General features: G+C 35.3%; 1 protein-coding gene and 1 long non-coding RNA gene across 13 annotated transcripts in view; both read right to left on the reverse strand.

Annotated features, from left to right (window-relative positions):
• LOC149132186 (uncharacterized) overlaps positions 1-25,144 on the reverse strand; it is a 158,352-nt gene that overhangs the window by 61,299 nt on the left and 71,909 nt on the right. The gene's annotated exons all lie outside the window — the stretch shown is intronic.
• LOC106883550 (protein diaphanous homolog 2) overlaps positions 1-25,144 on the reverse strand; it is a 124,605-nt gene that overhangs the window by 27,552 nt on the left and 71,909 nt on the right. For all 12 annotated transcript variants that reach the window (XM_089365013.1, XM_089365014.1, XM_089365008.1 and 9 more), the window contains 3 exons: positions 15,801-15,881; positions 7,728-7,924; positions 6,154-6,240 (listed from right to left, as the gene is read on the reverse strand). In XM_089365013.1, coding sequence (XP_089221139.1) covers positions 6,154-6,240; positions 7,728-7,924; positions 15,801-15,881 — 365 coding nt within the window. The remainder of the gene's footprint in view (positions 1-6,153; positions 6,241-7,727; positions 7,925-15,800; positions 15,882-25,144) is intronic.

Consider the following 25,144-nt stretch of genomic DNA (forward strand, 5'->3'; position numbering starts at 1 on the left):
ATGCATACAACAATATGTGTGTGTGAGTGAGAAATACAGAGCATGGAATAAGAGTCTTTAACAATAGACTATAAGAGTCCTGAACACAAAGATAAGAAAGTACCAGTTCATAGAAGAGTTACACAGTAGGTAGAATGTCTGTAGGCAGAGCTGAAGTGTCACATGTTGTGAGTGAAGTTGAGGCTTCTATGCCAAGCCGGTTACTTGAATACAAAAGATTCTCGCAGGTTGTTCTGGCTGTTATTTTCGAGGTGGAAACAATCCACACAAACAGTGTTGAGATGGAACCGCGGTTACTGTTGTTGGTGCGGGTACTCTAGTGGTGATGTTGGGAATGGAACTGTAGTAGACAGTAGATCGGTGGTGTTGATGTCGTCGCTGGAAACTGGCTGGTTGGTGTGTGGTCTACGACTAGACTTGAAAAGGTCTGAGGTCGTGACAAACTGGCATGGATGAAGCAGGGCTATTTATAGATAAAAAAAAGGGCTCCAGAAATAGCACAAAAACTCTCTCTCATGTGACCTTAACAGAAGGCCACGATTGGTTGATATGCACCCTGGCGCGAAACAGAACTGTTGACAAATGCCGCACAAATAAGAGCCAATCAGGGTCATGGACACACAAGGGTCCAAGCGGCCGAAAGCTAGATGTTAGTTGCTACGTTATCATTTATAAATAAATACCCAAGAGAGAGGTTTCACTACATACCTAACATGGAAACATCGTTGGAAAATGAAGTCAGAACTACCATATATACAACTAAATATAATAAATGCTCATGCAGAGAAAAATCAAGATGCCCATTGGTGAACATCTGTATGAGTACAAAACTTGTATATAAATATACCATACACACAAAAGGAGAACCATATGTTTACATTGGACAATGGTTGATTCATTGAAGAATCATTATTGCAACCATGTTGCCAGCTTTAAGAAAATCAACAAGTGACATTCAAAATCTTTGGTCAATTTTGTGTGGCAACTTAATGAAGATAAAATTAAGTATAACTTAGTCCATAATAAGGAATGCAAAACCATATATCATTTCCAAGAGATGCTGACTCTGCTCTGAAGAATCCCTGTCTACTTTGTGGACTAATGAGAAGATCATTAATAGAATTTCTGAAAGACTCGTAAGATGCTTACGTGTATATAAATGCACTTTCACTCAAAGCAGTGGGAATGACTTTGAGTAACTGCTAATGTAATTAATAATAATTATTCACCTGAAGGTATGGCTGAATTAAATTTAGCTCTAACCTCCCCACTCTTTATAAACACCAAGTAGCTATTTAATTTGCTATGTGAACGTGTGTGTGCCAAACCACATATGTGTGTATGCTTACATCTTTGTGGCTGTCTGTATGAGGAAGTGTACATATGCCATACAACCTAGGTGAGGGTGTTTATACGTCTATATCTATTAACGGTTATATTTAATACTTTTTTGCGTTGTATTGTGTGTCCGTTTCTTTTTTGCATCTGTTATTTTTTATTATTGATCATTATCATCTTCACTTAACATCCGTTTTCCATGCTGACATGGGTTGGATGGTTCAACTGAGAACTGGTTAGCTGCACCAGGTTCCAATTTGATTTGGCATGATTTCTATGGCTGGATGTCTTTCCTAACGCCAACCACCTATGTATATAGTAGTTGGCTGCGTCTCGTGTTTCCAAACTTGCAATCCAGTTCATTTTCCTGGGTGTTTGAACAGCAGATGGCTCCGCAACCCAAGGGTTGCATGAAATATACGAAGACATTGTGGACAAGGGATAGAAGGAGCTGGTTTGGGAAGGAGAAGGCGCTGCTTTCTCTCCCGTCTCTTGAGTTCAGCTCTTGTGACTCAGGCTTTTTCGAAGTCCGCAGAACCCGTTTTGATGGTGTGTTTGCTGAGATATCTTCTCAGTGTGTGGGGTCGATGTTGGTGCTTTTCAGGGTTGATTTGAGTTGGTCCTTGTACCAACTCAACAAGGGGGCTCCACAAGGACGTTTTCTTTCAGACAGTTCATCATGGAGACAGATCTTGGGAAGGCGATGTTCATTCATCTGACAGATGTAACCTGATCATCGGAGACGATGTTCAATGATCAAGGCTTTGATGCTCAGGAGCCCTGGTCTGTCAAGCACAGAGTTGTTGGTGATGCGATCTTCTCAGTTGATGTTCAGGATAGAGTGAAGTTTGGATTGACGGAAGCGCTCTATTTTCTTCATGTGCTTACTGTAAACAGTCCAGGTTTCACACCTGTACAGCAGAGTTGATACAACAACAGCCTGATAGACCATGAGCTTCGTTTTGAATGTCAGATCCTTGTTGCAAAAGACCCTGGTTTTGAGATGACCAAAAGAAGCATGACCTGATTGGATGCGATGTTCGATATCCTTACCAGATCCTGCAGTGGGTGACAGAAAACTTCCAAGGTAGCAGAAATCCTACAAGAATCATCTGCCTCACTTTTCTACTAGAAGACTTGCATACCTTCGTCCCTCCCTGCCACCAACAATCGCCCACACTACCACCTGCATGCACTGAAAGGTGATATGTTACTTAGAAAATAATTAGCAAATTAACAAAGTGCATCTCTTCTACATATTTCCTATTCATAACTATGATTATTTTCCAATCCTCTTTCTTGCTCTCACTACCCTGCTAACTGTACTGTTGTCACTTCCACACCCACCCTATTTTTGTACCCAAATTTTATGCTCAGACCCTTGTTACTCGTGAGTATACCCTAGCACTACACCATCTATCTTCTGCTCTCTCTTACACTTTTGCTGTTTCCTACTCTCTCTCTCTCTTTCTCTTGTTTTTCCTCTGACTAGGTAACCAAGTATCCCCTTTACATCAGCACACGTGTTTCTGGCCTCTTTCTTGTACCTCTCTCTCCCTCACTTACTGGGTAATCAAATACCTCCTCTATATCAAGACAACTACTTCTGCCTCTCTATTTCTGTCACACTCGAATCTTTCATCATTTGATACTGAATCACCTCCTCTAATGCTCCCTCTGTTGTAGCAAGACACCTTCTGTCTCTCTGTCTTTTTGTCACACTCTAACCTTTCATCCTCTGACACAAATTCCCCTCCTCAAATACCCCTGCCCCTCTCAAAATTCCTTGTCATGTGAGTTACTTGGTTACCCTGCCAGTGCTGGTGCCATGTTAAAATCATCCAGTTCACACTGTAACGTGGTTGGCATTTCGAAGGTCATCCACCTGTAAAAATCATGCCCAAACTAACCTCACCTGTGCCACGTAAAGCACTGAGTCCACTCTGCAGAGTGGTTGTTGTTAGAAAGGGCATCCAGATGTAAAATCCATGCCAAAACAGACACAGTAGTCTAAGGTAGTTTTTCTACCTCGCCAGCTCCTGTCAACCATCCTACCCATGCATGCATGGAAGATGGACGTTAAACGATGATGATATATACCAAAACTGTCTGATGAATGGGAACGTGAAATGAGTAACAGTTTTTGTGATGTCTTTGCAGCTTTATTAATAAAGTATATATATATATATATATATATATATATATATATATATAGTGTTTATTAAATGTGTGTGTGTGTGTGTGTATATATATATATATATATATATATATATGCGAGTAAAAATAAATACAAAAAAAGGGGTTTTGTATGATTGTGTATAGAGGAATATATTATTTTGTTTAAAAGAGTTCCAACACTGTTTGTTTTTTATGTTTTATTTATATTCTGCAAACACTCAATATTTCATCTATTCAATAAGACATATTCCATATATTCAATAAGACATTCAATACTTTATTTCATTGTACCATCCATTTTTATTTTATATTATATATTGTATATTATATTATATATTGTATATTCCATGTTCTATCCCACATTGGTTTTGCAGGAATATAAATAAAACATAAAAAACAGAGTGTTGGAACTCTTTTAAACAAAATAATATATATATATATATATATATATATATATATATATATACACACACACACACACACACATATTTAATAAACACAATATTTTATGTGCTGCAATTAGTTTCATGTGCTGAGAACATGCCAGACAGTATTTTTTAATATGCCAGGTGTCCTAGCACAATTTCCAGGCACTGCCCATGTAGTATGATAAACTAAAAATGGGGCAATAAGATGAGAGAAAACGTGAGAAAGAAGTAGATATAAAAGGTGGAAGGTTGAAAAACTGGAAAACGAAAACAGAAAGTAACAAGACTGGAGGGGGGTGATTAGAGTTATTTCCTCTTAGACCTTAAAATATAAGGCTGAAAAGATAGTGGCTTAGAGTCTGTGGTACAGTTGGTCAATCCAGAGATAGTGGCATTCTCCACTTCATTAATAGGAAGTTAGTCATATGCTTACAATTGTTAAAAATTTCAGATCTAGAATTTAGCAGTGTGTTAGAATTCTTAGATCTGATATTTTTCAGGTACACATAGCTTACATTTTTTGATCCATTAACATACAGGGTAGACTTTTCAACTATTTTCCACTTTATTGCATGTGGTGTTGCATTTGTCTTCAAACCCCATCAGTCGCTGGCCAACTTAATAGCTTTACTTTTGTTCCTGTGTCAGAAAGAAGATATGTGATTAGCATAGCAGTTTTTGAATTTTCCTTCACATAGTCTGATATAGCTCTTCTTATCAGTTGTGTTATCATCTAGTGTGGCTCTAACTTCTTCCCCATATATGAAGGATTTAATCATACATCTCTGGTTGAGTGGACAGGTTCCTGGATGTTGTTCTCATGTAATGACGCTTTTCATATTGGGGCAGCAGCTATATAATTTCACTGAGCGCCTGTTAAACGTTTTCCTGTACCTCTGATTTTCTGGAAAACATTGGTCTAGGAAAGACAGGAATCTTCTTACCTATGTTAGTTTTTACATTAAGGGAAAGAGGGGGGGACTAAATTATTTTCCTAGGTCTTTTATTATTATTCTGATTGTCACTCCTCTGTAGTATTCAAAAACCTGATAGCTAACATTATTAACAGAGTTTCTAACCTCTTTTCCTCTAAAGAAATTTTTGAAAAGGCAGCCCCCTCATACAACAATGCCCTAGCCAATAGTGGCTTTAAGGATAAATTAATATATATATATTGAGTTGCGGGTAACTGCTATCTGTTGGAGTTTCAGCATTTTTAGCTGCTATTTCTGAACTTCGGTATGTGGTGAAGCAACCTGTTGCTGATCCCTTAATTTTGTTTATAAATGTATAAGAACTTTTAAATAAGTTCCACACCGATAATGGTGCTTACATACCGAAGGGCTTGGTAAAAATTATTAATTATTAATTTATTAATAAATTGATAATCCTTTACCCTTTCAATTGTAATAATTAATTATTCACTCCCGGATAGTAAACCACAGATTTTCTGCGGTACCGCCTGCGACGCACATGGTAATCCGTGAGGGAAGATGATGGGCTGGCTCGCCTATCATACTTTCAAAATGTGTCGACTGCAATGATGGCGCTAGATCATGCATGCACATTTGCCAGTATCGTCGAATTTACAACAGGAATATCATACCGATGAGGTAATGAAGAGTTTTTATTATTCTTCTAAACCAGAAACATGTCTATGATTAACTATGGCTAGTTTAGTTCGTTATTTTTCTTCTTGTTTTGCCTGAGTTGCGGGTAACTGCTATCTGTTGGAGTTTCAGCATTTTTAGCTGCTATTTCTGAACTTTGGTATGTGGTGAAGCAACCTGTTGCTGACCCCTTAATTTTGTTTATGAATGTATAAGAACTTTTAAATAAGTTCCACACCGATAATGGTGCTTACATACCGAAGGGCTTGGTAAAAATTATTAATTATTAATTTATTAATAAATTGATAATCCTTTACTCTTTCAATTGTAATAATATATATATATATATATATATATATATATATATATATATATATATATATTAACAAATAACTAATTGAGAGATAGGCCTATTATTGTTATTCTCCTGAATTTTTTTTTTTATTCTGTCCATTAGTTTGCTTGCAATTATTACTCTTGAGCTGGATGTGCAGCTATTTTTTTGCGCAAGAGCCCAAGTGAAAGGTAAAATTAGATGCAAGGGCCCAGATCTGAGAGGTTGTTCATTAAAACTAATTAGTGGAAATATAATCACTCACAGGCTTGATGTCATTTATGATTTCTTCATATTTCACTCGAAATAATAGTGATGATACTCTTTGATTTACAGATTTGATATCTGATATCTGAAAAAAAAAAAGAAATATAACTAATTAATCTTAGTAAATTAATTTTATTGTATACAAACATTAAAAACAAAGTGTATACTGAACAGGATGCATAAATACATTAACAATATAAAGGCATCCACACTAATTACAGTGGCTTAGAGTCTGTGGTACAGTTAGTCAATCCAGAGATAGTGGCACTCTCCACTTCATCAATAGGAAGTTAGTCATATGCTTACAATTGCTAAAAGTTTCAGATCTAGAATTTAGCAGTGTGTTAGAGTTCTTAAATCTGATATTTTCTAATTAGAGAATAATTTTCAATATAGTGTAACAGCTCTGATAAGAAAAAAAATGTTAATATGTTCAGTTTGTCATCCCACCTATGTCTGCATAGTTTCCGCACATTACAGTAGGTTGGACGGAACCACATACACTGTATCATTATAATTCATACACTATTATTTAGAGAAAATATTTAACAGATTTAACAACATATGCTGGTATTACATATAAATTACAGGCAATGTTATAATATAAAAAGATGAAAGACAAAGAATTAAAAATGTTTCCAAAAAGTGAAAAATTATGAAAGAAAAATTGGCAACAAAAGACCAGTCAATATGGATGTGTCAGGTCCTCAAGTGAATGTCTAACAGTTGAATATAAACAAGGTGCTAGTGAAAGAGTTCTGTTTTAAGTGTCAATAGTTGCTTAGCACTTACAGATATATTGATTCTAAAGACTTGATGCAGTATTTGCAACTTAAAAAATTATATGAAACTTTCTAGAAGTAATGAGTGAAATAATACATTCTTTTTGTTTATTTTTTTAGTATTTTGATTCTAGTAAGTCTTACTAAGGTTTTGTTGGTTTGCAAATGGGTTGGAACAAATTTTGTTATGTCTAGGGAGAGTCATTATGTCAATATTATTAACACACACACTGGTTCAATTCCACTCCTTTATTATTAGTCAATTGAAAAGTCATTGAAAAGGTTGCAAGTAGCAATGAAAAAGTTTTGACAAACAAAAGACTTATTGTTTAACCAAATTAAACAAACAATTGATTAGTTAGTTGCATATTTAACCAATTGACAAAAAAAAAAGCAAATGGAATTGAACCAGTGTATGTGTTAATAATATTGGCATAATGATTCTCCCCAGACACAACAAGGTCTTACTACGTTATACCAACATCATAAAGTATTGCACAAAGGAAAAGTGATGAATATTAACAACTGCTAATGCTAAATATCTGCAGAAAATACAGTGACTTTAAAACCCTATATAAAAGGGAAATATTGAGTGTTCAGTGTTAGTTACAAATCATGATAGTAAAGAAATTTTGGAAATTAGATGAAAAAGTAAAACCACTAAAAATAAAGAAATAAAACAAACATAATTACAGCAAACAAAAATAAAACAAATGACAACAATCGTTATGAAAATGTACAAAAAGCTTTAGTAAAATAAAACAAAAAATACAAAGTGAATGCAACTTACCACAACCATAAATTGTTCTGATTCAGCTAGTTCATTATAGTTATCTTTCATGGTACCCAGTTGATTTATAGCATCTTGTGGTGGTAGATAATTCAGAAGTTGTTCAAGTATATGTTGAGAAAGATTTTCCAAGTCAACCTGTAGTATACACCTCTTGATTTCTTCATAAGGTAGTTTCACAGAACCTAATAATATAGCTGAAAAAGAAATTAAAATTTCAGTAACAAATGTAATTTCCTAAAAAAAATGGTTATTCAAACATGGGGAAACTTACAAAGGTATTTTTCAAGTAATGTCTATAACTTTTTTTTTCCTGCTTCTAATTTCTTCAATATATTTTGATCAGAGACATATATATGACATTTTCTGGCTTTTTCTCTTGGTGAGAAATTCGAAAAATAAAACCAAAGATATTCATTAAAAATGCATACAAGTACACACACTATATGCAAGAAGGACATATCAAAAGCACACTTGAACCAGAGAGTATACACATTGTTAAAAATAAATAATACTGGTGGAACATTCTAATAAAAATAGCGATGTGGAGTAAGCACATGCTACATATGGTTGTATGGGACAAGAAACAAGAGTCATGCATCATTGTAGAGATCAGATGCTGGTCAGATATGATGTCATGTAAAAGATATTGGGAAAAGAACTTCTATGGAGAACAAATGAGAAACTTCTAACTCCTTTATCTAAATTATAGATATTCATTTGTTTCTATAATGATAGGTGCGTGCACTGGAGTACATAACACATCACAAAATGCTGGAAATGCAGGTGTTCTCAAAAACAAAAAACAAAAAAATCAGAGCAAACAGATTTGCATTCTCTAAATACAACTGATCAGAGGTAAGTCAAAATTTGTAAAAAAAATTCCATAGATTCTCCACTTGGGATTTATGAGTTAAACACATGCACACAGTAATGAAGCACACACACACACACACACACTTGTATACTAAAGTGGCATGCACAGCCACTACACAAGCACAAGTTTATTCATACACCAACTAATTCAGATAACCACAAACCTCAAGAGCTGTTTTGTCTTAAACAAAAGAGCCTTGTCACTTTGTTTACTGATCAAATTGAATTCTGCAAAGGAAAAAAACTTAGAAAAAAAAAACATGCATTTATGCAAGCATATATTTTTACTAATGAATCTTTTGCTGATTTCATTTCTAATTTCATTTTCATGTTTCATGTTCTAATTTCTCACCAACAAAAATGAGACCTGCTTCTAACCCCAAAACAAGGTTCTTTCATTAGAATTTAGACAACAACTAGGCAGTCATGTATGCATATATGTATCTGCATACATATGCATACGTGCATTCATGGATTTCACTGCATGTGTTGATCTGCATGAATTATGAGTGTATACATACATATTTCTGTAAGTTTACATGTACATATGCACAGGGTATGTTTTAGATATTTTTCACAGTTCCATTAATGTCTTGTCATTGTAATTTTTTAATTGGTCTGTTTGTTCTGGTTTGATTTTGCAAAACTCATCTTCAAGATTAATGCTCTCAAATAATTCAAGGAATAAATATAGTGTTAAAATCTGCAAATGATTTTCATTATTGTGCACACTGCCCTAGATCATGATATATGGACTGTTATACCTACATTTTATTGAGGTTTTTGAAAGCTACATTCCACTAGTATTTTTTCATATTTTGAGTGAATATGCCCTCCACAAAACAGGAACTTATATATTTTACTCTCAGGATTAACATTCTAAGTATTGTATGTTTGGTTAGAATATCATGGTATGTTTTGGACACTTGACACATCAGTGTTGTTTTTGTATCATCTAGGTATTTATCTGCATCCCTTTTACATAAAAAAGCATTTTGTGGTCATTTTGTGATCCTGGATTACAAAAGCACATCCTTCAAAATGAGAGCTAGTATGCCAGTTGGTTACCTATATTACTATCATTTTAAAGTTTCCTGTCAACATAGCTTGGCATGACTTCCTAATTTCTAATTGATCTGTTGTGGTAGAGATGTGCAACAACCCTTGGTGTGTACTCTTTGTCAATAATCAGGCAATATTTTCTAGGGAGTTTTGTTTCAATCTCAATGTTATCAGCCTCATTGTATGCAGACTTAATCCATGGAGATACTTTGACACATATCAGTCAGCAGAATTTGAATGAAGGGATATAATGCAACATTCAAAGGCTGTTTGAAATGACTCAGTTTCTTTGTTTTTGCTTTAGGAAGAAGTGGTCTGCATCATTATTGATGTAAAAATTTCTGGTATTGGTTAATAATTATTCAGGTTTTAATATCAATGATCTTGATGTTTCCTAGTACCTGTTTAAATAACTCAAATGTTGGCATGAGTATTGGTACATCAAACACATTGTGAGACACTGATTTATTGTATGCAGAGAGGTTTGAGGACCATATGTTTTCTTTAAATCTAGGTGCAAGAATGGCTGCATGATTAAGAAGTTTACTTGCCACTTTGTGCCAATTATATGTATATGAGTGGATGTGTGCATATTTGTATTTCCTTGTCTTGATATCACACAATAGTTGTAAATGAGTGTCACCATCATACATTTATTTTCAATCTTCCACGACACACTTAGACAATGCTATCAATTATTGCATTAAATTTAAGGATGATGGCTCAGGACAGAGCCAGATTGTCTATGGCACTGACTCTGGTCCTTGGAACTCTAGCATTCAAGAATGAGTAATTGAATCAAATGCATTCTTGTAACCCAGGCAGGTTGTAATTAAGTTCTGTCTGTGACGCAGAATCTTTGACATAACATTTTGCTAAGCAAATCCCCAAACTCTTTTCTTTCCATATTTACATGCAATAATATTGTTACCACAGAGTGTCTGAAAAATAATAATGAAGAAAACAACAAATATCTCTGTGAACTTTCTGGTTCCTTACTACTAAAATTTCTACAAATGAGTGAGCTCCTTTAATTGCAACAGTAATTTCTGTGTGTGCGTCTTGAAATTGTTTGAATTTTAACTACTGGAATGTTCTGGAAAACTCCAGCGTTCCCCTTATAAAAGCAGCACACAAACCTAGAGGTTTGCTCTTAGCCTTTCTTCATTTAGAGTCATTCATGTCGTTGCTGTGTTGTATTCTTTTCTTCTCTGCTATTACACTTCTGTTTTTCCTGCAAAGACTATCTGATTCTACTGTTTCTACAACTGGTTCTCATATTTTGTTATATTAGATCTAAGTAACTGAACTTTATAATTCAAAGAAATTTAAATATACTTTATGTAGTGTTTTGTAGATTTATTATTCCTTCATTCTTTTGTACAAAAAATGTTATTACTTTAGAATATGCAGCCATAACTCAAGTAGTAACATATCCACATCTTTCCACCAAGTAATCTAGTCTACTACAATATCAGCGAAAAAAAGTATGAATATGAAAATTGAACAAAATGAACAACATGAAGAATATGAAAATTAGGGTGTAAAATAGAATAGAAGCAATATTTTTTACTATTGTAGAGGGGTAGAGATTGAAGAATATAAGGTAAATACATAGAAGAAGAATACTGGGATCTTTTTTAAAACGGGGGCCACATTTTTCATTAACGAAACACTTTGAAACTTGGAACACTGGTAGAATGTGTCATATAAAACATCTTTTTCTCTTAGTCTTCTTAAAAAAAAAAGAAATCCATAAATTATTCCATGTTAAAGTTGTCGTATTTCTGTAATTTCAACCAATCACTGACATCCATTCAGCCGATATACATTAAGTGTCGACTACATAAACAAACGATTCTGAAACAATTAACCCTAACCCTAACCCTAGGGTTAGAGTTAGGGTTAGGCTTAGGCTTAGGGTTAGGGTTAAAGCAAATTTAAAATGAAAAAAGCAAATAAAACGAAGAATCGTTTGTTTATGTAGTCGGCACTTAATGTATATCGGCTGAGTGGACGTCAGTGATTGGTTGAAATTATCGAAATAAGACAATTTTTTACATGAAATAAATTCGAATACAAAAATATTTTTCTGTTCTATAACACAAAATAGATAAGTATACGAAGTTTGAAAGTCTTTCGGTACCAAAAACACTACGTAAAACATTAATGAAAAATGTGGCCCCCGTTTTAAAAAAGATCCGAATACTGATATGTATTCATTAAAATATTGTTTGAAAAAATATATAATTATTGTTATCATACAGATAAACATATTAAAAAATTTATACATAAATGTCCTATGAACAGTGTTAGTATCTAATGAATGCATATCAATATTTCTTATGTAACACCACTACTGAACTACCTCAAGTCCCATTATTATGACATTGTGGGATGATCACAATTGAGATCAGTAGTCTAGACAGCTGATTACAAAAGTCTTCCGCAGAACCAGCATAGTTTGCTGGTCTCTGATTTTAGAGGTTCTCAGAACCCATCCCATCATTTGCTTATACATTGCCACCATCTTGGTGATATATACATAAAATGAAGTGACGTTGCTCATATCTATCACCAGATAAGACACTATACTTGACTCCAGGAGTGCTGCTCCTTTTGGTCCAAAGTATTGTTGTTGTGGCATGTGAGCACTAGCTATCTGATAGTGGAAGGCTTGGAATGTACTTGCATTGAATTACATGTTTTATTCAGCCTGTTTATATATAGAATCTAGGTCTTTTTGTAAAAGATTAGCAGCTGCAAGTTCCTTGACTGCTTGTACTGCTTTTGTATTGTCTGCTTATCTGATGACATGTCCAAGAGAACCACCATAAATAGCAGCAGCCCCAATACAGTTCCCTGAAGTACTCCACACTATATTACTGTTTCCTTGGACAAACCTCCATTGGCTACCAAAGCCTGGCTTTTGTCTTTTAAGAAGTCATGTAACCACTCTCCTAGTTTTCTTACTATGCCGAGTATCCACAGCCTGTGACATATCATCCTATGATTGACCTTTTCAAAGGCTTTTGCAAAGTTGAAATATATCACATACACATTTGCGTGATTCCTTAATTGTTTCAACACCCAGTCATAATGCTGCAAAAGCAGTGTAAGGCAGCTTATTCCTGAGCAGAAATCATGCTGGGTGTCAGAACAGTTTCTCAGATATATGTCTGAGAGAGCCACCACAAACAGTAGCGGTCCCAGTACACTTCCCTGCGGGACTCTGTTTAGGATTGAGGTCTTCTCAGAGAAGGCACCATGGGCTGAAACTGTCTGACTCCTATCTTTTAAAAAGTCATGCAACAACCACCCTAGTTTTCCAGCAATAGAAAGGTCACAGTTTGTGACATAAATCTATGAGTGACTTTATCGAAGTCAAGATACAAAATGGTATCAAAACTTTCTCAGACTATACGGTTCTATATTTAAGAGATGAGCAATTATGTACATTATTTACATTCAACAGATATTTGTCCTCATCTTGTTTGTTGCTAACACAACATTTCGGCTGATATAACCTCCAGCCTTCATCAGATGTCTTGGGGAAATTTCAAACCGGGGTTCTCATTCCTAAGGTATTTTTCGATGTTATTATTATTAGTGTTTTTGTTCAGGTCACTGCTTGGAATCAAACTCGGAATCTTAGGGTAGTAGCCCATGCTCTTAACCCCAAGATTCCGAGTTCAATTCCAAGCAGTGACCTCAACAATAATAATAATAATAATAATAATAATAATAATAATAACAGCAATAATAACAACATTGAAAAATACATTAGGAATGAGAACCCAGGTTCGAAATTTCCCCAAGACACCTGAAGAAGCCGAAACGTTGTGTTAACAACAAACAAGATGAGGACAAATATCTGCCGAATGTGAATAATTTCCCAGACTAGTTCTGTAGTGCACCTTCAGATGGCAGCATATGCCTGTGTGCACAGGGAGAGCTAGCAGTGACCTTCATGAGGTAGTGTGCAGAGTGACATCGCTGTGTTTACTTCACAAATTGTGAAATTTGTGTTTTTGTGATCATGTGTATACTGTAGTCTGCAATTTTGTCATGGACAGGAATAAAGAGCCAACGTGAAATTTCATGTTAAACTTAGGAAGTCTGCTACAGAAACATTGATCATGCTTTGACAACCTTACATCGATAAAGCAATGCATCGTCCACAATGTTTCAAGTGGCACGGGAATTTGAAAAATGGAAGAATGTCCCTGGGAGATGATGAGTGATCTGGAAGACCTGTCACAAGCATCACCCTGGAAATGTGGCATTGTGCATTAAGAATTCATCCCCCAGGCTCGGACCGTCAATTGAGAGTTCCACTGCAATGTTTTTAAGAATTTGAGGGAAGATATTTGGCAAAAGCAACCAGATCTGTGGAGTCTGAAGAATTGGATTCTTCACTGAGCCCTCCTCACTCACAAGTTTGTCACCAAAAACATGGTATCACTTATGCACCCACCCTATTTACCAGATATTGCACCTGCAGACTTCCATCTCTTCTCCAAGATGAAAATGCAGCTCAAATGTCGCCATTTTAACACCATTTTCAAAATCCAGATCGAATCACAGAAGGTTCTCAAGTTGATTACAGAAAACAACTTCCAGACCAGATTACAAAGTGGCAGGAAGAATGGGATCAGTGTATTGCTGCGCAAGGTGATTATTTCAAAGGAGATGATCTTTAAACTTATGTAAATAACTTATTTCTTATCAAACATAACTAGTCCAGGAACCTCTGATACCACCTCATATGTCACATCCAAATCTAGATGGTTGAGCTATTGTTTCAGTACTCATTCAAAATGCTACAGTAACTGTATAAAGCAGCTCCTTCCAACAACATCTATCAACAAGGTTTTGATGATCATCTTGGTCCTATAGTAGAAGATGCTTGCTCAAATGGGAATGAACGTGAGACCATGTGGTTGAGAGGCAAACTTCTTAATCACATGGCTATTCTTTGAAATTTTTGGTTGTGAAATTTTAATGTATATAATCATTTCTCTGGATTGCGTGTTTTTATTGTTTTTATTACCACTTTAGATATGTTGGATATCTTGTCCATCACTAATTCTTTCTGACTGTTGTACTTGATCCTCACACAATCTTTTGTATAATGATTGTTTACTTTATGTGGCTTTCTTTCAAACATGTTAAAAGTTTACACATATCATGTTTACATTTAATTAGTTGTAATTACCAAATAATTACAATTGCACCATCTATAAACTGCTGCATTGGTCCAAAATTTGACTTCTGTCTGACAATTAGTTATATGAAACTTGGAATAATAATCTTGTCTCAAAATATGCAAAAATATTGTAAAAATTGTAATTTATCAAATTCAGAAAATTTTTCATGTAAATGTAAATTACAGTTCCCCCCACTCCTTCCTTGTGGAGGCAGAAGATGAAGTCAAAGTAAAAAACATGTTTAAGACATATTTTAGAGTAATTTCATCAGTCATTTAAAAGCTACATGAAGAAGATGCAATGAAAACTGTAATTTATAGTTAATAAATAAGTAGAGGTGTTTTTTTTCTACTCTCTCCATTTTTCAATGAATATATAGAGACAGAAGATATTACTACATAGTTCTAAGATTTTACACCAATTATTTTGATGTCCATTCAAACTTTTCTGCACTACCCCCATCACAAAATTAAAAAACGTTCCACTCTACTGTATATGTCTGGTTTAACAAGTGTCACAACTAGTAGATTGACAGGCATTTTGTTTAGTAACTAGATAGTTGATGGTCCATAATTTCATCACTTGTAAAGTGCAAAGTAACTGACATAACTTGTTGGTCCAGATCATTGAGTTTACTAGATTTCATAGGGAAGTATTACTCATTGCTGTAAATAAGAGAAACTCTTTAAATGGAGAAAAATTTGTCATACTTAAATGACAAATACAAATCTTTTCAAGTATGTGCCACAGATGATCCTGGAACCTGAAGAACCATGAACAAGCGTTCAATTTCCTAATTACAACTTCAAAAGACTAAATCATATTGTAAAGACAGGAGAAAAAAAATACTAAAACTTCTGTTATTTCCTAAACAAGAGAGAGAAAGAAACATGAATTTGGAAGCCGATAAAATAAATTTTCTTACATAAATTTTGTGCTGATTTTATATCCAAAACTTTTAATTCTTTTGTTTTCTTCATAGGCTTTTCTTTGACAGTTGTTTTCTCTGCAATTTCAGAAACATTCAGATAGAAATTAGTGTGTTGAAAAAAAAGTGGCTACATATAGAATAAGGTAATGACATTTTAGAAAATGATGATGATAATGAAATTTTTACTGTAAACTAAAAGGGTAATTTAAGAGTGTCTCCGAAAGTGCATATTCAGAAACAGCATTGTCATTTAACCCATATCATTTTATAAAACAATGCTCAAACTTGTAAAATTTGTAATAATATGATCTTGAACACATGTTATTTAAATACAAATGGTATTGCTGCTTAAGAAACAATAAAAATGTGATTTAACGAAGTAGAGACAATAAGAATTTACCACCCTGGCAATCATAGAAATGAATGATGTTTAAGAAAAGGCTAAGATGAAAGTAAACTTAAAGATTTGTTAATTGATCTAGCCTTCAGCAAAGCATTATTTATACAAGTCAAATTAATTCACTGAATCCACTACAATTAAGAACTATAAATATCTATAAGCTTTATATTGCCCCATGGGTACATGTGGTGGTGGGGAGTATGACTTCAAAAGAGAACCCAACAAAAATCAAAACCAGGATTAGTCAATCCTCATTTTTCTGTCCATGGAAGAGATAACAAGTATATTTTTTTTGTCTTTTACTTGTTTCAGTCATTAGACTGTGGCCACACTGTGATACAACCTTGAAGAATTTTAGTCAAATGAAGTGACCCCAGTACTTATTAATATTGCTAAGCCTGGTACTTATTCTATTGATCTGTTTTGGTGAACTGTTATGTTATGGATATGTAAATATACCAACACCTGTTGCTAAGCAGTGGTAGAGGATAAACATGGATGCAAAGACACACACATACATATATATATATATATGAAGGGCTTCATTCAGTTTCCATCTACCAAATCCATTCATAAAGAATTGGTTGGCCTGAGGCTATTGTAGAATACATTAGCCCAAGGTGCCATGCTGTGGGACCAAACCTGGGACCATGTGGTTGAGAAACAAACTTCTTATCACACATATTCATATTTTGCAAAAGTCATGCAGCATCACTTAAAAGATTTTAAACTTTAAATATACATTTAAAATTATCTATATATGCTGCTTAATCCAATAACACATAATTGATTGAACTAGCAGCGAGTAAAATATTATGCAAATCAGTTTGATTTACTGAAGCAACATTTAAAGGATGAAAATAGCTCTCTGCTATCTCTCTCTCTCCACACACACATTATACTGTCAGAAGGCTATGTGACATTTGAGGAAAAGTCAACAATGCTCAAAATTAGGCCAAGTTGAGACACATTTTTCTGCCTTCAGAAATGTTAACAGTATCTCAAAACTTCAGTGTTACTTAAATACTTTAAGAGAATATTGTAGTTCGCTTGAAGCATTGTGTATTGTTTGTAAACAATAATAATAAATAGTAATAATGCATACATATGTACATATATGTATACACAAATATAATTAAATGATTGTGATATTCAAGTATGAAAGAGGAATTAGATAAGGATTAGGAGTTAAAATGTAGATTTATAAGGTTATTGGGATTACCTAAGGGGTATTATGGAAATATACTGGATAGTTGTTTAGGCATTCGAATTTGTGGTAGAATTTGAATGTGTGAAAAAAGCAGTGGTTGCATGTGCTTAGTGCTTCACTATGTTTATTTAGCAGTGTTGGAAAGTTGTGCTCTAATATGTGAAGCGCCTCCTTCTGGCAAAGCTTGCAAGTTGAGCGTTGACCTTGGTAGGGAAGCCCTGAATCCAGTATGGACCATGATAAAGTATAGGGTATATATGTATTTTTGAGATGATGTATGTGGTTGGCGAGTATTGTAGATTTACAATGTTTATCATATCTAAAAGAATGGAGGTGAGCGGCATATCGTTGCTTAAAATTTTTGGTTGATTCCTGTCTTTCTTTTTTTCGTCCTTTTCCTCTCTTCCTGTTTTTGATTTGACCTTACAAACACATTCTCAAATTTTAAGTCACTTAAAAAAACCCTTGATCCAATAACACCGGGTACAAACTCTATGCTTGGAATGACCAATTTTAAATAGTATTGGAACTTACGCACAAAGCACAGGAAGCTTATATGTATATCATTCTACTTAAATAATGGAACTACAGATACAATATCCCTGCATGTTTAACATCTGTTTTCATTCCTCCACTTCACTCTCTATTTCATATCTTCTCTAAAATAACTATTCCTTAACCATTTTCTCACACCGTCTCTGATGGAGGGATATATAAAATATTCTGGAAACAGCTGTAAGACCTATTTATAAATGTTCTGAAATCTTTCACAGCCTTGGATTTTTATCTCATTCTGTTAATTTATATATATATATATATATATATATATATATATATATATATATATATATTTATAGATAGATAGATAGATAGATAGATAATGTGTGTGTGTGTATATATATATATATATATATACACACACACACACATATATATACACACATATATATATATATATACATATGTATAGGTATATATTTTACATATATATATATATATAAAATGTACACATACACATATGTATACATAAATGTGTGTGTATATAGAGAGACAGCTATGTACATACACACACATGTATATATTGGATAATAAAATGATTGGCTTACAACTGGTAGCTTACTGGTAAATCATGGTCATTTTCACAGTGATTGTTGTGTATATGGTAAATGAAAGACAAAATATGGAATATATGAGAATTTATTATTAATCACTACAATTGTCTCAACACACTTAGCATCAATTCCTCATGGGTGGAACACTTAACAACTGTTTCAGGAGCATCCAACAGTGCAGATGTGTCTCGTCGGATGATAAATAAATACAACTCGTTAAAATAACTGTTCCGCAATGTAACTTCCCGTTTTGTAGAAAGAAAAGCAGCAAAACAAAGGAAATATCCTCATTTACATAGAAGATCAAAAATAAAATCACAGATGCAAAAAAGAAACAAACACGTAATGCAGCGAGAAAAGTATTAAAAATACCAGTAACAAATATGAATGTATAAACACCCCCATGCAAGCTGCATGGCACATGTACACTCGCTCTTACAAGCATCTGCAAAAATGTAAGCATATGCACACATGTGGTTTCATGCACTCAAGGTTACAAAGTGAGTTAAATAGCTACTTGGTGTTTATAAGAACGGGGATGTTAAAACTGAACCTAATTCATCCATACCTTAAAGTAAATTATGTTAACAGTTACTTAAAATTTATTCCCACTGAATTGTGTGAAAGTACATTCAGAAATTCTATTAATGATCTTCTCATTAAGGAATGATCTCATTAGACTAGATGTGTCGAAACAATTGTCATGATCAATAATAAATTCTCGTATATTTCATCTTCTGTCTTTCATTTACCATATATATATATATATATATATATATATATATATATATATATATATATATATATATATATATAAAGAGTCATAAAGTGACATCAATTGTCAGGTTTTGAAGTTTTCACTACCACTCTAACCAACATTACCCTATGACTTTTTCTTCTGTTAATGCTTGAAATATTGAGCATTCATGCAAAAACTGTACCCCATGACTATCACTTCAATTGTCACTTTTTGAACAACTGACCACCATTCAAAAAAAAACAGTATTCTCTCCTATTGTTACTGCTTGAAGAATTCACCATATCCATTAATAGAGTACCCTGTGAATATCACTTCAATTGTCAAGCTTTTGAGGTTTTGAATCATTTCAAGAAAACAACAGCCCATGATTATCATTTAGTTACTTTTTGAATTATTGACCACTCCTCTATAAACTGTACTGCATGACTACCACTTCAACAGTTACATTTTGAACGACTAAACACCCCTCTACAAACAGTACCCCTTGACTATCACTTCAATTTTCAGTTTTTGAACTATTGATCACCCCTCCAAAGGTAGTACCATATGGTTACCCCTTTAATTGTACCTTTCGAACTCTTGACTATCCCTCTGCAAACGGTACTGAATGACTATCATTTCAATTGTTATTTTATGAACCACCAACCATTCCTCCAAAATCAGTATCCCTGTTGCTGTGATTTCTTTTCTTTTCATATTTCTTAGCAATTCTGAACATTCTGTTGATACCTCTTACAGTTTTTTATTTATTCCTTAAATATTTTTTGTATTCTTCTATATTTTGTTTGCCATATTACTACCTTTCAATCTATTACTGCTGTTATTCATTTCAAATGTCAGGATTATATATTATTTTCTTAATCATTCCTTCTTTCTTTCCCCTCTTTCCGTCTTTTATTTTCCTTTACATTTTCTTTTTTCTTTTCTTTCCTCTTTTTCTTCTCTTCGTTTCTTTTTCCTTTTGTATCATAGATTTTCTCCATCATCATACCCTATCACAAAAAACTATATAGAGATGTGCAAACTTCCAGTCATAGCTGGCCTGAAGATCTTGTACAAGTGAAACTAAGAGTAGCAAGAAATTGACTCAACCGAAATAAAATACATATTATAAATACATAGATGCAACTGTGACTGTGTGGTAAAAAGCTTGCTTCCCAACCACATAGTCTTGGGTTCAGTCCCACTGATTGTCACTTTAGGCAAGTGTTTTCTATTATAGCTTAGAGTTGACTAAAGCCTTCTGAGTGTATTTGGTAGGCAGAAACTGAAAGAATCCCATCAAATATATATATATACTTATGATACAGCTAACATGGTAACAACGCCGGTAAATGGAGTCTGGATTGCCTTATATACAAATAAATACAATAAATGCTCATGCAGAGAAAAATCAAATGTCCTTTGATGAATCTCTGTATGAGTACAAACCTTGTATATAAATGTACCATGCACACAAGGGGAGGCCCATATATTTACATTGGGCAGACTGCTGATTCATTTAAGAATTGTTATCATAACTATGTTGCCAGCTTTAAGACAACCAATAAAAGACATTCAACATCTTTGGCAGATTTTGTATCGCAACTGAAATGAGGGTAAAATGAAGTACAGTATTAATTGGTCCATAGTAAGGTACATGAAACCATACAATATAATTTCCAGGAGATACTGTCTCTGCTCTGAGGAATCTCTGTCTTAATAGAATTTCTGAACAACTCTTGAGATTCCTATGCGCATATAAATGTACTTTCACACAATGCAGTGAGAATGAATTTTGAGTAACCATTAGCTTAATTTAATTTACTTTAAGATATGGATGACTTAAGTTTACTTTTAACCTCCCAATTCTTATAAACACGAAGTAGATAGCTAACTTGTTTTGTGATCATGAGTGCACCAAACCTCGTGTGTGTATACTCACATTTTGCAGCTTGCTCAAGGGCATTTATACATCCATATATGTTAATGGTTATTTATAATACTTTTCTCACTGGATTGTGTGTTCGTTTCTCTTTTTGCCATCTGTGATTTTATTTTTGATCTTAAATGAAGATATTTCCTCCGTCTGGTTGCTTTTCTTTCTACAAAACGGAAAGTTACACTGCAGAATGGTCATTTTAATGAGTTGTATTTATTTATCGCCTGACAAGATACATCTGCACCACCGGATGCTCCTGAACTTGTTGTTGTGTGTCCCACCCATGAGGAATCAATGGTAGATGTGTTGAAACAATTGTAGTGATTAAAAAAAAATTCTCGTATATTCCATCATCCATCTTTCATTTCCCATATCATCATCATCCTTTAACATCCGTTTTCCATACTGGTTGGACAGTTTGACTGGGGACTGGCAAGCCAGGAGGCCGCACCTGGCTCCAATCTGATCTGGCAATGTTTCTACAGCTGGTTGCCCTTCCTAATGCCAATCATTTCGAGAATGTAGTGGGTGCTTCTTATGTGCCACCAGCACGGGAACCAGTCAGGCGGCACTGGCATCAGCCATGTTCCGATGGTGCTTTTTACATGCTATCAGTACAGGAGCCAGTCGACCAAATTTGAATGGTGCTTTTTGCGTGCCATCAGCATGGGGAGCCAGTCAGGTGGCACTAGCAACAACCCATGCATGAATGGTGCTTGTGTGTCACCAGCACGAGAGCCAGACAGGCAGCACTGGCATCGGCCACAACTACAATTTCCATTCTTGATTGTGATTTTGATTTTACTAGACTCAATAGGTCTCCTCAAGCACGGCGTGTCACCCAATGATTCAAAGGTACTTTTTAAATGGGTTAGTTATGCAATACTGGTATAGACTATGGCTGTGATCTCACTTTAGTTGCCAGGTCTTCTCAATCACAGCTTGTCTCCAGAGGTCTGTCTCTTGTCATTGCCTCTGTGAGACCCAACATTCGAAGGTCATGCTTCACCACTTCATCTCATGTCTTCCTGGGTCTCTCTCTTCCATGTGTTCCTTCACACAGCTCTCCTCATCCATACACAGCACATGACCATATCAATGCAGTTGTCTCTCTTGTACACCACATCCGATGCTTCTTATGTCCAACATTTCTCTCAGGGTGCTTACACTCTGTCGTGTGTGCACACCGACATTACACATCCAGCAGATCATACTTGCTTCATTTCTTTCAAGCCTATCATGTCCTCAGCTGTCATGGCCTGTGTTTCACTACTGTGTAGCATGGCAGTTCACACACATGCATCATACAATGTATCTTTCACTCTGAGTGAGAGGCCCTTTGTCACCAGTAGAGGTAGGAGCTTACTGAACTTTGCCCAGGCTATTCTTATTCTAGTGGCAACAATCTCTGAGCATCCACCCCCACTACAGACTTGGTCACCTAACTAGCAGAAGCTATCAACTACTTCTAGTTTCTCCCCTGGCATGTGATGGAATCAGTTTTCTGAGCATCTGCGGTGTTTATTGTACCTGTGCATCTGCCACACACAAAAGATATCATCCCGTTAACCTTCCTTTGATGTTGCTGCACCTCCTATGTATCCATAGCTTACACTGGGTACATCTTATTGAGTTTCTACCAACACCTTTTCTACAGATCAAGCAGGGCCATCTACCTGAAGGGGATTGTGATTTGTTCACCTTCCTACTCACTAGGACTTTGGTTTTTGCAACATTGACTCTAAGGCTCTTCAATTCTAAACCTTGCTTCCACACCTGAAATTTCTTCTCTAGTTCAAATAGTGATTTTGCTAGGAGAGCAAGGACATCAGTATAGAGGAGCTCCCAGGGGCAGCCTGTCTTGAATTCCTGTTATTGCCTGGAGGACTATAATGAATAAGAGGGGCTCAGGGCTGATCCTAGGTGAACCCCTACTTCTACCTGGAATTGTTCACTATACTCATTGCTGACCCATACCTTACTGATAGCACCCCTGTACAGCTCTTATTAACCACTAGTCTAGCCCTAGTTTCCTCATCACCCACTAGATAAATCAACAAAAGCCAAATATAGGGGCTTATCTTTGGCTAGGTATTTCTCTTGCAGTTGCCTTACCAGGAATATAGCATCAGTGGTGCATCTACCAGGCACAAAACCGAGCTGCATCTCGTCTAGACTGACTCTCTCCTTAATTAGTTGGGCTATGACCATCTCTTTGGCCTTCATCACCTGATCCAGCAGTTTGATACACCTGTAGTTATTTCTATCTAAAGCATCACCTTTACATTTGAAGCAGTTGACTATGGTGCTGCTGTGCCAATCATTGGGTATGACTCCTTCGTGAACTACCTAGTTTATAATACAGGTGACTAGACCATAACCCACACCACCAGATATTTTAAGCCTCTCAGCAGTGATTCCTGATGGGCCGGGGGCTTTTCCTGTCTTCATATCCTTAATTGCTTTATCTACCAGGGTACTATCTATTCGAGCAGCTGGACCATCTACTGGGTCAACATTTGGTAGGCTCTCCTCCTCCCATTCATTCTCCACATTCAGCAGCCCTTCATAATGGCTTCTCCAAGTCTCTTTCTTTGCAGAATCATTAAAAGCAAGTGCACCATCATCTCACACACTGTCTTGCAATCCAAGATACTTCAGTTCTTTGGTCCTCACATTGCTGAATATTGGCAAACTTCTTATTTTCTGCTTCTCTCTTGGCTATGTATACCTGTCTCCCAGCTTCCTTTCTGGTTATCTGGTACAGTTCCCTGCTACCCACCACTCTTCCAGGTTTTCCAGGCCTGTCACTTTGCCCTAATGGCCTTGTCTACTGAATTATTCCACCTCTACATTACCCAAGTCTGGAAGGGACTTTGCACTAGCTGCAGATTTGGTCTGTGGTGCTCAGTAAGCTGTCCTGTAGGAATTTCCAGTTACCCTCTATGTCTCAAGTCTGTAGCTCCTCCTCCCTCTCATCAAATTTCTTAATGAGGAAGTCCCTAAATCTCTGACCATGTGAAAGGTTCTTTAGTTTCCAAATCCTTCTTTTCTGGATTGGTCTGCTTCTTGGCATCCTTCTGGCCTCGAGTCTAAAGTCACTAATGACTAGTCTATGCTGGGGGGGGGGGTACATTCTTCACCAGGGGTGGGGGTCTTTGTATTTAAGAGCAACCTTGCATCCCGCTGTCTGGTGAGGATGAAATCAATCTCGCTTTCAGAGTCGCCGTGTATGTGTGTGTGTGTGTGTGCACGCGCGTGCGTGTCTTTATGTTTGTCCTACAATACTGCTTAGGGTGATTTGTTTGGCAAAAGCCCTTCATGGTCATGCCCCAGCATGTCTGCAGTCCCAAAATTTTAACAGAGATCTAGTAGTCAATCTCTATAAGAGAATGCAATAAATTGTGCTCTTGATGATCAATTTTAGTTAAGCAAACAAATGTACATCTAACACTGAGTTCCAAATGGTGAAACATACATATGGACTAAATATCAATTCTGATGTTCAGCTTAATTTTCCCCAATATACATATACATACACATTAATACATACACACACACATATGTACCAAAAGACACACACACACACGTCTGGTTTCAAACAATTCAAGGAAACTGGTAATGGTAGATTAATTGGAGCACTTATTAAGAAGCTTATCTAATTTACAATCAAAGGAAGATTTTGTGACAATAATATTTAAGACATGTTAAATTTTATTCCTGCTAAGCAACCAAAAATATCACAACAGTCCTTAAAAATTGTATGGAATTTAGAAATGGTCAGTTACTATTTTTATAAGGATTTATAAAAGATACATTTTACATGTGTGTGTTACATCCATACTGTTTCATAATAGTGAATTGTGGGTAATGAAAGAACACAGCCTACTGCAGTATAGTAAAAACTAAATGAGTGCATTGTGATTATCACAACT

This window comes from Octopus bimaculoides, chromosome Z (genome assembly GCF_046866305.1).
Source record: "Octopus bimaculoides isolate indiv1 chromosome Z, ASM4686630v1, whole genome shotgun sequence".
Classification (NCBI taxonomy): Eukaryota; Metazoa; Mollusca; class Cephalopoda; order Octopoda; family Octopodidae; genus Octopus; species Octopus bimaculoides.